This window comes from Manacus vitellinus, unplaced genomic scaffold (assembly GCF_001715985.3).
Source record: "Manacus vitellinus isolate BGI_N305 unplaced genomic scaffold, ASM171598v3 scaffold_33_pilon, whole genome shotgun sequence".
Taxonomy (NCBI): Eukaryota; Metazoa; Chordata; class Aves; order Passeriformes; family Pipridae; genus Manacus; species Manacus vitellinus.
This window is the reverse complement of record NW_021940478.1, coordinates 4,758,381-4,772,300: the sequence shown is the minus strand read 5'-3', so window position 1 is coordinate 4,772,300 and position 13,920 is coordinate 4,758,381. Positions and strand designations below refer to the sequence as shown.

At 37.0% G+C, this 13,920-nt stretch overlaps 1 protein-coding gene across 2 annotated transcripts; it reads right to left on the bottom strand.

Annotated features, from left to right (window-relative positions):
* Positions 1-572: 572 nt before the first annotated feature.
* Positions 573-13,674, bottom strand: CUNH5orf22 (chromosome unknown C5orf22 homolog). Of its 2 annotated transcripts, XM_029961413.1 has the most exons (10): positions 13,297-13,674; positions 12,433-12,557; positions 11,556-11,701; positions 9,562-9,711; positions 7,122-7,584; positions 6,436-6,498; positions 5,368-5,489; positions 4,428-4,494; positions 3,682-3,821; positions 573-2,318 (listed from the first exon to the last, which is right to left on the bottom strand). In XM_029961413.1, exons 3-10 carry the CDS (start codon positions 11,594-11,596, stop codon positions 2,186-2,188), a joined length of 1,179 nt encoding a protein of 392 aa, XP_029817273.1. In that variant the 5' UTR covers positions 11,597-11,701; positions 12,433-12,557; positions 13,297-13,674; the 3' UTR covers positions 573-2,185. The 2 variants fall into 2 exon arrangements, with proteins under 2 accessions (XP_029817273.1, XP_029817272.1); XM_029961412.1 differs by having other exon boundaries at positions 12,433-13,674.
* Positions 13,675-13,920: the final 246 nt, after the last annotated feature.

Here is a 13,920-nt window from a genome sequence, read left to right as displayed (position 1 = left end):
TATGGTGCTGCTATATTAATATCCTCAAGTGAATTTATTTCTAATGGGCCTTCATGTCTCATCCTTATAGCACTGATTAGAAGAGTTGGGCAGTATGATTTCATTGTGTTGTTCTGCATAATAGATATTGAAATAAGCTGAGAGGACATTGAGGCAGACATAGGGAATGGAGGATTTTGTATGTGTGGTTAATAAATAAGCCATATATAGAAGTGAGAAATAGAGATACCTCTTTCTGGTTTGGCTTGATTACTTTTTGCCAAAGTAAAAAACAACCTTGCAAATGTCCTTAATGTAGAAATTAATGTCTCTATAATTAGGTGAGACTGGCATTTTCTAGAGTGCATTATACAGTTTGTGTTAGTCATACATTTCAGAAGATAACAATTTGACATTCATAAACAAAAACTGTGCTTGAAAGGAACATTTCTTAAATAACTTGGATAGCGAATAGACGATTCATGATGCTAGTTTAATTCTGCAGAGCCACACTGAACATGTGTGTGTAAGCCTGCACAGGCAGGGCACAGGAACAACCACAAAACCACAGACAAAATGCAAAGAGTAAATTTATTTTTGTTACCTCACCAACCAAGGAATCCCCAAAGCAGCACCCAGGCAGAGATGCAAACATTGCTGAGTTTGGTCCATGCTAAAGGTTCTCCCAGTTGGATCCCTCAGCCCTGGCTGCCGGGCAGTGTTTTGATCTCCCTTGCCCAAGCTTTCCCCAGGGCTCTCGCCCACCCGGCCGTGGTTGAGGGGCTCAGCTGTGCCCTACATGTTTGGGTTTTTTTGTTTTCTACAACCTTATGCAAAGCCCAGCAAGAAGCATCTCTAACTTTAAAAAAACCCCAATCTTTACACAATCATGATCTGACTGCACTTCATTTCTATATGTAAGGTATGGCTGTTCATAATTTATGAAGTATTAAGGAAACTGGGTCCCAGGCTAGGCATGTCTTTGTGACAGATGTGTCACAAAAACACAATGAAGGCGGGTCCATGGTCATGGAATTTATTCTACTGGAAGAAATATTTTAGAATGATTATATATTTGCAATCTATAATACAGTAATTTATATCAACAGCAGAAGCAATAAAAAACCATAAAAGTGCACAAAGTCATGGTAGAGCAAAGAGTAATGTTAGCAAATGAACCTAACTATTTCAGAAGAAATTACACGCAAAATATATTCATAACAAATAACAATATTCTAGGTGGCATTTTTTTCTTTCCCATTTCATTTTCATTCCCAAATAAATCCTGTGGGGTTTTTATCTCTGAAAGTGGCAGTTTTCTCTATAACTATATTGATTTCTAAATTAAACATTTCTAAAACTGTTATTTTCCAAATAGCAATACAGAAATGAGCAAAAAACTGGTACAGAAGATTTTGCTGCTGACTTCAATGAGGCTAAATCTTTGTTTCTGAAGAAACTATCAATTCAATTCCTTACAGGATTCCAAAGATAAAAGCATGCACATGTAAACATACTTTTTATCCTCAAAATTATGTAAAAGTGAAAATATCAAGCCAATGTCTGTACATTAAGGACATCATATGAGTCACCAATGAAATACTAAGGCAAAATAAGACAATATTAATGAAAGAGAGTATAAATATAAATGATATTCTGTGGATAGGGCAGAAGCCATAAGCTGCTCTATAGAAATGAGAGGTTCATCTCAAGTACAAAAATTACGAGAGATCACTATGTAAACCTACAGTCTTAAGGGCATTATTCAGATAATTTTTTAAAAGATATAATGCAACTCAGGAACAAATTCTGTTACTCACCAAACTCAATTAAAAAAAAAAGTTTAATTACATAAAAGATATCTATTTATTTTAAAAAATTATATATTTTATGTTTTTTTTACAGACACAAAGAAATCAGACAAAAAGTGTCATTTTATAGACAAAAAGTCATTTCTCTTGCACCAATTTTAAGAAGAAAGACAATAAAAATAATAATCACAGAACTAATCTAAACAAAGCCAAACAGGTAACGAACAGTTCAAATGTAGCTGACTTAGAGAAAGTAATGCAACTCAAAACTAGCTCTGGGTCAGCTTGGGTTCTAGTGCCACCTGGTGAAATAACAGTAGTTTTCCCCTTGTAACCATAGCTAATATGCAATTTAAATTAATCCACTGCATTAGACAGCAATACATGAAGCAAGGTCACAAAGAAGATGAAGTGCTTGAGTAGTCTAAGTGCACATTCAGAGAGCCATACACCGAACCGAGTAAATTGAGAACCTTCTCTTGAATCATGTCAACCTGCTCTGAAGGGCAATAGTCATCCAAACTTGATCTGTAACAAGGAATTGAAAAAGGCATGAGAGAATACAGATATCACCAGCATGACAACATTGTGTATTTTTGTAAGGCTCTGTGGCTAGGCTGAGCCTTACAACTTTGGCAAGTTCTGCCTCCCAGTATCCCTTCAAAGCGTAGTGCTGTGGATCTCCTCACTACTTTTTAAGCTGAATAGAAAGCCTGCAGCAGATCAGGAATGTGACCTAATCTTCTTTCTAATTTTACTCTCTTTCTGAATCTGACACAGAACATGTTGGCAGACAAAGTTCAAGCAAACGATCTAATTATAGGACACATGTTAAGTTAAAATTGAAAAATTCAAATGCTACTAGTAAAGTAGGTAGAAAAACTTGAAAAACATCTTCATAATCCCTGGGATATAACATTTTTTACAGTACCTATTAATGAACTGCAAACCAATACTAGCAGAGCTGACACTTCTTGAATTTTTTATCTGTCAAGATTTAGAGAGATGATTCTGTTTCCTCTGCAACACTGGATGACAATCCTGCAGCTGGCACAGGGAATATACTTTCTTTTATTGTAGGGATTACCCATACTATTTCTTATTGACAAAGCCAGTTTCGTGTCAGCTTCTGCTATTGTTGCCTGCCCTTTTAAGGGCACACTTGGTATTTCTGAATGATTAAATTGCAACAATTTGAAAAAAGATAACACTGTGGCCTCCAAATTAGGTTTAGAGATCCCTGGTTCTCCCAGGTCCCTGGCCTCAAGCTCCATCCTTTTCTCCTAAATAATAACTCTTACAGTCCTGGAAACATAACTTTTACTCCATAACAAAGCTTTACTAGAGCCTTAAAGAATATAGATTGCTTTCAGCCTATTAGACGAAAACCAGTTCCAGCAGAAGTTTCACTGAAAACAGAAATCCTATCTATAGTACAACACCCTAGAGCAAGAGAAGAAGAAACGTGGGATGTCAGCCCAGGCAGGTTTGTCCTAGCTTTGCTCTAATTAGCACAAGTAATGGAAGTAGTGAAGATGCATGAACTCCAGTGACAGCTATCAATCCCAACATACGCAAGGCCTCATTATAGACTTTATATAACTTATGCTGAAGCAGATTAAGTCATCATGTTTTCACAGCTTTTGAAATCAGTGCCAGCTACTTTAAAGCCCAGTAAAACTGGCCATCAGTGCAGAGCCTTCCCTTATCTGTGTAGATTCTGTCACTGATTTATGATTAATATTTCCAAATGTCAATGTTTACTATACTATAAGGCTTCCACTTTAAGACGGGACTTAAGATGCACCAACCAGTGCTATACTGATAAAATCATTTATCTTCATGAGTACAGTCAGAGCTTTTTAAACTAAAAGTGTCCACGTAGTCTTACCGAGCAACAGTCACAAGCGTGGGCTTGGGCATATCTTTTAGTAGAACTTTAACGGATTGTATGAGGCCTTCGATCTCGTCTTCAGTGCTAACATGGTGAGGAAGCTCCATATAATCACAGGTTAAACCAGCCTGATGTACCTACAGGTAAATTAAACAGATTTCATTTCTGTTGATGAACTATTGATACAGCTTACCTGTGTAGAAGGTCTCTAGCATACCATCCCTAGCCCAGTAGATAACTTACACCTCTTTAGGCAGTAAGAGTTGTGGGATTTTCTGCCCCAGCTTGTTCTTTAAACGAAACAAATAAAAATCTGGAGGTTGTATGGATTGTTTCATTATCTCCAGTACACTGTACCTTTTCTATAAACTCAGTGTGCTGCAGTCCTTGAAGATGATAGCTCTGATGCTTTATAAATAGGTATCTTATCTTAAATTCTATAAAGAAGATCAACAGACCCTGGTGAAACAAAACCTCCCTTCATAGAATGTGGTTCAAGATATCACAGTCCTGAAAGATCACACTAATGTTGCCTAAATATAGACAAGCAGAGAAGAATTTTAGCAGCTTTAAAAAGAAAAGCTGGCATAAGTAATGAGACATAAAAACCCAGGAAAAGTAACAAACTCTCACAAAGTCCTGAATCAAGAAGCAAATCTGAAAGGAAGTATGAATTTTCCCTGTCTGTTGAAGCTATGCTTTTGAAATTCATCTACTTTTTGCTCTTTTACCTTGCCACCTACCATTTCATAGTCTGGGCTTTCCATCCTGGTTTTCAAACTGTGAACTAGTTGAACAAGTGGCTTCATTCTGCAGTTAAAACAAAACAAAACAAAACAAATAAAAAGAAGAGAAAAAAAAAAGAGGAAAGTAGAAGTTATTATGGCCTAGGATTTGAAAATGAAATTTGCCTCTCTTTGTCATCTTGCACCTGAAAAAATGGAAATTATCAGTACTATTGTACTGTTTCACCAGTACAATTATCAGTACTATTGTACTGTTTCTTTCTTATAAAGCCCTTATACTCATAGCTGCCTCTGGCAAGTCCTCTTTGTGCTTCTTTTAAGGCAGACCTGCAAAGGTCGAGTCGTATCAACTTTTACAGGAAATATTTGTTGTCACTATTACAGAGGTCTGACAGTAATTGCTGCATTTGATGTGGAAAATAAATGATTTTCCCATCAAGGAAAAGCTCAGATTTTCAGTGTCTCTTTTCAGCTGAAAACATTTACTTTAACAGCACAGTGGGCAACGGGGCTGGGACAGTTCAGATGTTTAGTGGAGACTGTTGCTCAGACATAATTTTTCGCTCATTTCCATTTTTCCACAGAAAGCTGACCCTTCGGGAGCACCAAAGCATTGCTTCTCCATGTCCTCCTTGGTTTGTTGTTTTTTTGAGAACTCTGATACACACTGATGACTAAGTTTTTAGTCAACAAAATGCCTCCATCCATAGGCAACAGAGTTTGAAAGAAGCTGGAGAAGACTGAGCTTCAAAGTCTTACGGTGGTGCTGAAGACAGCAGACTGACTTTCCTTTTATTTTGTCTGACTCTTTCTCCTCTAGAACTAAAGGAAAAACAGTATCCTTGCATAGATCCTATCTTTCTCTGTTATCAAAGTGCTGGGATTTATCAGTTCCAAAACTTCTGTTTGCATTTTAAGCCATTTATAATTCTCATACCCAGGATATGAAGCCCATTTCTGGAGAGTTTCTTCATCATCACTGTCACACAAATCTGCAAATGCTGCTTCCAGATCTTCCAGCTGATGAACACGGTTTTCAACACAATCCAGCAAGCCTTCCTTTAGATAAGCATATATAACAGTATGTTAGTAAAAAAAATGAAGTAAGAATATCATGGTTTACCTTATGATTTAAACTCTGTAATGACTGATCTACTGGAAGTGGGGAATCTGAAACAACTGTTTCATTACTATGGCACATCAATTCAAGAGGATCACAGTGAATGTCTGTAGAAGCTGTTATACTTTCAGAATAAATCGTCTCACTTTGCTCTGTCTTTCCAACAATAATTTTAAAAAAGCCACCTTCTAAATATGTATCTGTTTTTACTGCAGATTTACTAAGAGATATGAAAATCAGTTTGCCAATATTCCACATATCTCTATTTCTTTATATATATATTAATTAGGTTTCATTAATTTGTGCTAATTACATGTGTTGAATCTTTCTAACAGTGTCCAGATGAGATTATGAAAGTTTACATTTCCTATGAGAAGCAGAGAGCACACAAAATGAAAAAATACATTACAGTGGCATAATACCATCCTTTCCAGGTCTAAATAGACAGGTAAAATACCAATTAGACATTTATCACAACTCTGGCTATCAAGCAAGAGCAACTAGGGCAAAGAAGGGGAGAGCCTGGAGGGGTTAAAAAAAAAAAGAAGAAACCTCACCAGTCCAAAGTCCTGTCGAGCCACAAAAAGAACAACATTGCAGATGACTTACAATGTTTTCATTCCTTCCTTGTCAATTACCATTTGTTTACAGAAATTAATTTTCACACTCCTGCTAAATATTTATGCAATTTACTCATTTAATCAAAACATTTAATAGGAAAGAATTTCTAAGATTCTGCTGATTAGCATTCAGCGTGCCACGTAGCTTAATTTGAGACCACTTCATTAAGCACCTTTGATAGGTTCCCTCCTGTTGGCGTAACTCATTTTTATTGGGTGAATAAAAAGAACCATTCCCTCTACATGCCACAAGGAAATATCATACCTCTGTTGCATTTTTGTGCGGCTTCTTGAAATTGTACAACTCTTGCAAGAGCCCATATTCTGTCTTAGACAAAAAAGAGGAAAAGGATTAGACTCTTCAAACGAGAAACCAAATCCTCAAAGCTTTCCTTCTTCAAAAAAATAATGTGATTACCAAGATCATTCCCCTACTCTAGTACTGCAGACAATAATGAGCATAACAGCCTCTCATCAGGACAAGCTACCACTCTTTGGACAATCAACACCACCATGCCTTTTGAAAGGCAGTCTCTCTTGATACCACTGTGGTTTTCTAATAGTATGTCATGAAGGGTAAAAAATGACACAATCCGCCATTCTATGATTCCTCCTTGATGACTCTTGCTGTGAGTATTTGGAAGGTTACCTGTGGAAACCCAAGCATAGCATTTATGTCCCAAGCAACAAGCACAAGTGAGCCATATACCTCTGAGCTTGAATGTACACTCCATACCATTATCAAATGTAAGAATCTCCCCCTATTTGGCAGTTGTAAATTTTTGTCAGGTACACTCCACTAGAATGTCTCTCTTTAAAATATGACCATGAATCATTAACCGTGATCAGCTAATCTGCTGATTGAGCTTAGGTGAAAGTTTCTCCATAGACATAAATACTAAGACTATGACTCTTGTGAATGGTATGAGGCCATTCAATTGTTATGCTTACCTGTGTGTACATTTCTTTGAATGGATTTTTAACTGAAAAAAAATCTAAGTCAATGTCCAAAACATATGCATCCCCTTTCTGCAGCACTTGGCAGATATCTTTAACAACTTCCCTTATTGGGCATTCACTGGTTTTGAGACAGCTTGAAGCTGAGCACTCTGGCGAGGTTCCTGCCCTATTCAGGGCACTTGCATTTGGTACTTCCTTTTGCTTCACACTTGGGGTGCTGTTATCAAGGTCACCAAGACCCATTGATGAAGAGGCAGAAGTGGTGCTTGCTGTGTCATCTGTATTTAGCTTCAGTCTTTTAGCAGATGCTACTTCACCATTTTCTTCATGGCCATTAGATGATTCAATAGGGTTGATGAGAATGACATGTAAATTTAAGGACTTCTGGTTTTCTAGCTGATCAGCAGGAACATAAAGACCATCACTTAAAAAGTAATGATCTGTGCCTGTAACCCTACAATTGACAGTAACTCACAGTTAATATACATCTTGGCAAAGAGCTTAGGAAAAAGCATTTTATACTTTAAAGATCCAGAGAAGAATAAACAGACGTTTGATGGGTAACGAAAGCAATAAAACTGTGTAGACAAAATTTCAATCCTCAGGTTTTTAAATTAAAATTTTTTCCACTTCTTTATTGTGAAATAAATATATATAAATTCATCCTACACTTTTTATGATAGTCCTACAAGGTTTTAATGGATAAGAAAAAAGACTCTACATTATGTGCTACTATGATTAATTTGCCATTAAATTGCATTTTAAAGACAACATCCAGAATTGAACAAGATATTGTCAATATTGTGGCATATAAGATTGCAAAGCTATAGCTATTTTGCCTTTTCTAATTTTCCAGGAAAATTATGTTAGTTGGGCTTGAGAAATGCCCGGAAATGCATAAATATTGATTTAGTAAAAGTAAAATATTATTAATTAATAGGTAGAATTTAACTTCTTTTACCACTGACATAGATTCCCTGCTCTAAGTGAGAGAGATGGTAACTAGAGGATAAATAGCTAGGTATCAGTTGAATCCACTTATATAAAAAACCCAAAACAACTAATTCAACAAAAGCAACAGTGCTAAAACCTCTGCTTATATAAAGAATGGAATTTTTAAGCCATATTTCAGTACATTAAGCCTTAAGCATCATAAACTCAGACTAAAGATAAGCTTAAGTGTGAACTTCCGCTCATGTCTGTTAAAGCCTTGTTTGATTACAGGGTATCACCATCAAAGACAAATAATTTCATAAGCAGGAGACATTTGAAGCTCAGTTCCCCAGTGTCTTGTGGATGGATTAGCCTGAGCTTGCCAAGATGAGAGGCTGGATCACAACTTCATCTTGTTGACAGGGCATTCCCAGGACCTCTTCTCAGAAATTCTGCAGGGTTCAACATGAGCTCATACTACAGCCTTTTCCTTAGTGGACACTAAGGTATTTATTGCCTATTCATCTGTTGTCAACAAAACTTTAAGCAAGTTTGTATTTCTGAGGACTCTTTCCCTTTTTTCCTTCATGGATTTGGTAAGCCTGGAATCTGAAGTGAAGGTACCTGACAGTGTTCAAAAAGAAGCCTGAAATGTTGTTTTTGGGACAGCTAAGGCCACCAGTGAGAGCTATTCAGTCATTATGAAGTATTTCTATATCTTGGTTAAATGATTAAATGTAATTGAAACTACTAGCTGCTTTATAATTATTATCATCATTAGCATAGTTATAATTTATTATTATTATTTAGGTTAACTGTAGGCTTCAGATTCAGAATTGTAGAGCTTTAGCATTTTACTTAAGGTGGTAAAACAAGGCATTTCTTTGCTGTCCTCTGTTAAACTTGCCTCAAAAGATTTACTTCAATATGCTGATAAGAGACATGATTTGTAAATGCCCATTAAAACTGTACAAAATCACAACACAGTGAATATAGTGAATGAAAAATTATCATGGATTGCATCCTGCAGAATGATGAGGGGCTCTGATCAGAACTTGAATCACAGAATGATTAAGATTGGAAGAGACATCTGGAAGTCTCTAGTCAACCATCTGATCAAAGCAGAACTAACTTCCAGGTAGATGAGGCTGCCCAGATCAATCATCCTTTATCAAAGGATGGAGAATTCACCACCTGAGTACCTGTTTCAGTGTTTAAGTAGTAGACTAACTTAAAAAAACCCAAAAAACAAAACAAGCAAAAAAACCACTCCCACACTAGAAAAATAGAATCATGGCTGACACCAAATAAAAATTTTACTAGGCAGACCAAAGAGTAAATAGATATAAGTTGAACTGCATTAGGCATTTCCTAAGGAAATTACAAATACAAATTACAAATTAAATTTTCATCTTTATCCAAGAACACAAAAAAATGCCAGTGAAAAGCTACAGAGACAACTTTTATATTACTAGCATTATGACAGCAGACAATTTACCTGATTGTCGTTGTTGACAGGTCTTTCCCAACAAGAAAACTGTGTTTTCCTTCTGAGATCTGATGAGCCCAGGGTGGGTGAAGCCATACTACTTGAGAAATATGGCCAGCATAAACAGCAGGCATAATCCAGTTCTCAATACTTAATTCACTGTAATCAATAGAGAAAGACAGGAGGTAACAGTATTACTTTCCTTATAAATAAAATATGGTCAAGAACACCACAACCATCTTCCACATCTTTAAAACCTCCAGGCAAATCATCTAAAATTAGTACTCTGTGTAAGGGTAACATCATCAAAGAAAGAAAAAGAGGGAAATCTATAATGTCTGTAGTAGATTTAAAAAAGTTCAGACATAGAGTGCAATCAGCTTCACTCTTAGTACGGTGCTTTGATAAACTACTTAGTGGTGGACATGGCAGTGTTAGGTTACCAGTTGGACTTGATAGCCATAGAGGCCTTTTCCAACCTTAACAATTCTGTGATTCTACATCCTTTCTCTCTTGATACATCAGATAGAGGAAAGTGCAAGCAAGGACACAACATCGTTCTAAATAACTTCAGACTGACCTCATGAGAGCGTTTTATTGTAAACTGCTCTAGGTAGATTTTAAATATCATCCCAGTAATTAAAGTGAGTCACTCCACAACTGCGAGATTAGCATCTTTCCTCATTATCAAGACCCTATTTAATTACGTGTATGATGTCAAGTGTATCCTGGGTCACATCAAAAGAAGCATGACAAGCAGGTTGAGGGAGGTGATTATGCCCCTCCACTCCACTCTTGTGAGACCCCACCCAGAATACTGCATGCAGCTCTGGGGCTCTCAACATAAGAAGGGCATGGTCCTATTGAACCAGGTCCAGAGGAGGCCATGAAGATGATCAGAGGGCTAGAATACCTCTCCTGTGAGGACAAGCTGAGGGAATTGGGGTTGTTCAGCCTGGAGGCTGCAGGGAGACCTATAGGACCATCCAGTACCTAAAAGGGAAGAAAGCTGGAAAGGGACTTTTACAAGGGCATACAGTGATAAGACAAGGGGGAAGGCTTTAAACTGAAAGAGGGTGGGTTTAGATTAGATATTAGGAAGAAATTCTTCACTGTGAGGGTGGTGAAGCATTGGAACAGGTTCTCCAGAGAAGTTGTGAATGACCCATGCTTGGCAGTGTTCAAAGCCAGGTTGCGTGGGGCTTTGAGCAACCTGGTCTAATGGAAAATGTCCCTGCCAATGTCAGGGGAGTTGGAACTAGATGATCTTTAAGGTCCATTCCAATCCAAATCATTCAAAGATTCTAAGATAGAGTCCACAAAACTTATTAGTCAAAAAAAGAGAATAAAATATTCACTATGGGTAGGACGATCCAAGTATTTACACAACTGCATTAGCTTGTAATTGCTGTAAATCACCATAATACTGAAGCAATCAATATTTATTTTAAAACAAGAAGAGAAAGACAATAGCAGGGATCACCCTGTGGCTTATTCCCTACCTACCTCAGATGGTGGTAGAAAATATTGGTCTTTATGATTCTAATATGAAAATCTTGTTTAATTTCACATATTCACCATGCCAAGAAATTATATGCTATTTCAATCTCAAAGTCAATTTTTCAGTGTGAAGAAAGAAAGACTGATTTAAAACTACAGTTCTTCAGACAAAGCATCAACTTAGAGTGTTTTCCTGTTACCCAGAGGAACTACTGGGGCTAATATCATAATATACTACTGAACAACTAAACAAAGCAAATTCATACATCTTAAATTGCTTGATGTACCACATAAACATTTGGCCACATTCATAAAACACAAATGTAACTTTTTCCATTAAAAAAATAAAGTTTCAGCAAAAGTGAAAAGATGGAAGATACAACCTGAACCTGAATTATACCTCCTTTGTTCATGTTTCCTACTCAGTTGTACCAATATTCACTGTGAATCAAAGGCAGCAAGAAGTAGATTTAAAGTACTCTGAGGCAGTACCCGGGACTTACCTAAAAAGAGTTTCTTTGTCAAATACAGTATCTGCAGGCATATTAACAGGAATAAGAAGGTCTGGATGGGAATCAAGATGAACAAAACTGATGTTACTGGCAGGAAGATGCTTTGAACCAATGGCACGATAGATGAAAGGCAGTACCTAAAGCAATATGAATAAAAACATTTTAATGATAACCAGTAGGCTGAAAAATGTGACCACTTTAACAGCAAAAACACTAGTCTCCCTCTTATTCCTTTAGAATTTAGATTAGAGGGAGGAGGAGACAGAAAACAATACAAAGGGGAAATAACTCCAGAGGCAAGATAACTCATGAACTGTAATCATTATAAGCCTAAGCATTCCACATGGGAAACTGCTAAAGAATCACAGCCTTACTCCCCTTTTCCTTCTTTATAGGAAGTCTTGTTTGCAGTAGCTTCTTACTAATGATTCAACTCAATTCCTAGGGCTTTTTTTTCATTTACAACTAAACCCCAGGACTGCCTTTCCTCTTCTGCAGAACCTTGCCCCTGTATTTCCTTCCCCATACACTCCTCACCATGCATGGGTGCTGTGGAGCACAAAAACATTTTTTTACTCGAGGTTTATAAGTTAACTGATATAGAATGAAAACTGACCCCACCATGATTTAGACTTTAGCTGATCATTAAACCTATTCCTCTTGAAAAATTAATTCCTAATGACTTAGTGGCTGCAATAAACATATAACCTTTCTCAACTCTCCAACCTTATCCCCCGCTGAAGGTCTTCACTCAAAGGTGCGAAAAACAGAAGATGAGGCAACTCACCAATTTACAGCATAGAAAACCACTGAAGTGCAATAGTACAGGGTGGTAAAAATGAGAAAACTGATGGCTGATTCATGATACCTCTTACACTGAACTGCAGTACATGGAGTCTTTCTCACAGTTAGGGGACATCAACTGCCTTGGCTGCCAGAGCAAATCCAACAGGGATTGTGAATCGCAGCCCTATCATACAGGGAATGTGAAGACTGTAAAGAAGCAACAAAAATTACATGTGACCTCTACATTACAACTGCACCTGAGCTACTTTTCTTGGCATAAAACTGATTAAGATGACAGATCTGGCATACTGCATGGGCATAACCATAAAACATAAGTATACTATTGCAACAGTAGATAAAACTGGGTTAAAAATAACAAGGGTTCCCTGATCCATGACTTCTACTTCTTTGGAAAAAAGAAATAATCTGGCCTACCTGAAAAACTTAGTCTTTGCAATTAAAATTGAAGCTTCACTCAGGTAAGGGTAACTACAGGTTACAAGAGACACGAGAGACTGAGGTCTCTAACCTTGCAATTAAGAACAAAATTTCCTTTATGCCAGTTGTTATTATTAATCAATGCATGATGCATTTACTGATAACTTGTTCTAGAGGAACATCACTGTCAGCAAAGGATTATTTAAATTTTCTGTGAAGTTCTTACACTTGGAATAAAAAGCCATTTGCATTTTGTGCATCTACATTCACATCCTGAAAATGCAGTGTATACATTTAATATGAAAAGACTTTAAGTTAATTGAAAACATAAGTATAGAGACTAAAATAAAGAAGGATCATTAACTGGTATTATCCCAGTATTACTATCACAGCGACGCTCTAAGTCCTTGGTTACCATGTAAAATCAGCTATCACATATCATATATCACAGTATCATATATTACAGTGAGTCTTAGCAAAAATGAACTGCATTAAACTATTTACTTACAATTTCATTATTTTCCGTAATGGACTTTACTACACTAAAACTTTCTGTTTGCAAAGAATCTAGTAAATAATCTGTTACTTAGGATGAAGGCCTCAGCTTATGCTACTATAAAAAAAAAAAAAACAAAACATGAGAAACCAGAAACAGCAGTTCAAAAGCAATTCCTTCTTCACGCCCTTTTTCAATGACTTAACCAAGAAAGCAAAGCTCCATATTTAACATTTCTCATCAACTGGCTGTCAATCTGCTCCTTGGAATGTGATTATACCTGCTGTCAGACACTAGGTTGGGTTGAGTTTCCAAGTACTGCTCTAACGGCCAGCAAATTATAACAGCGGTGTAATGCAAGTACAATTTCTTTTTAACTATAGCAACTATGACCCAAAAAAGACAGCAACAACTGCTTAAAAAGATGTCAAAATTCGATCACGGAAATAATTAACTTAATCGGTGAATGGGAAAGGAAAATCAGATCTCCTGGGCCCTGAACTTCATTTATGTTTCAGCAGTAGAAGGGAAGGCAGTTTTAATGTTTGTGCATGGCTATAGAGGGGAGGGCTGTTCCCAGGGAAGCGCCTGGAGCGGGCAGAACCCGGATACATGGCGGGAAAGCGCATCCCCCCG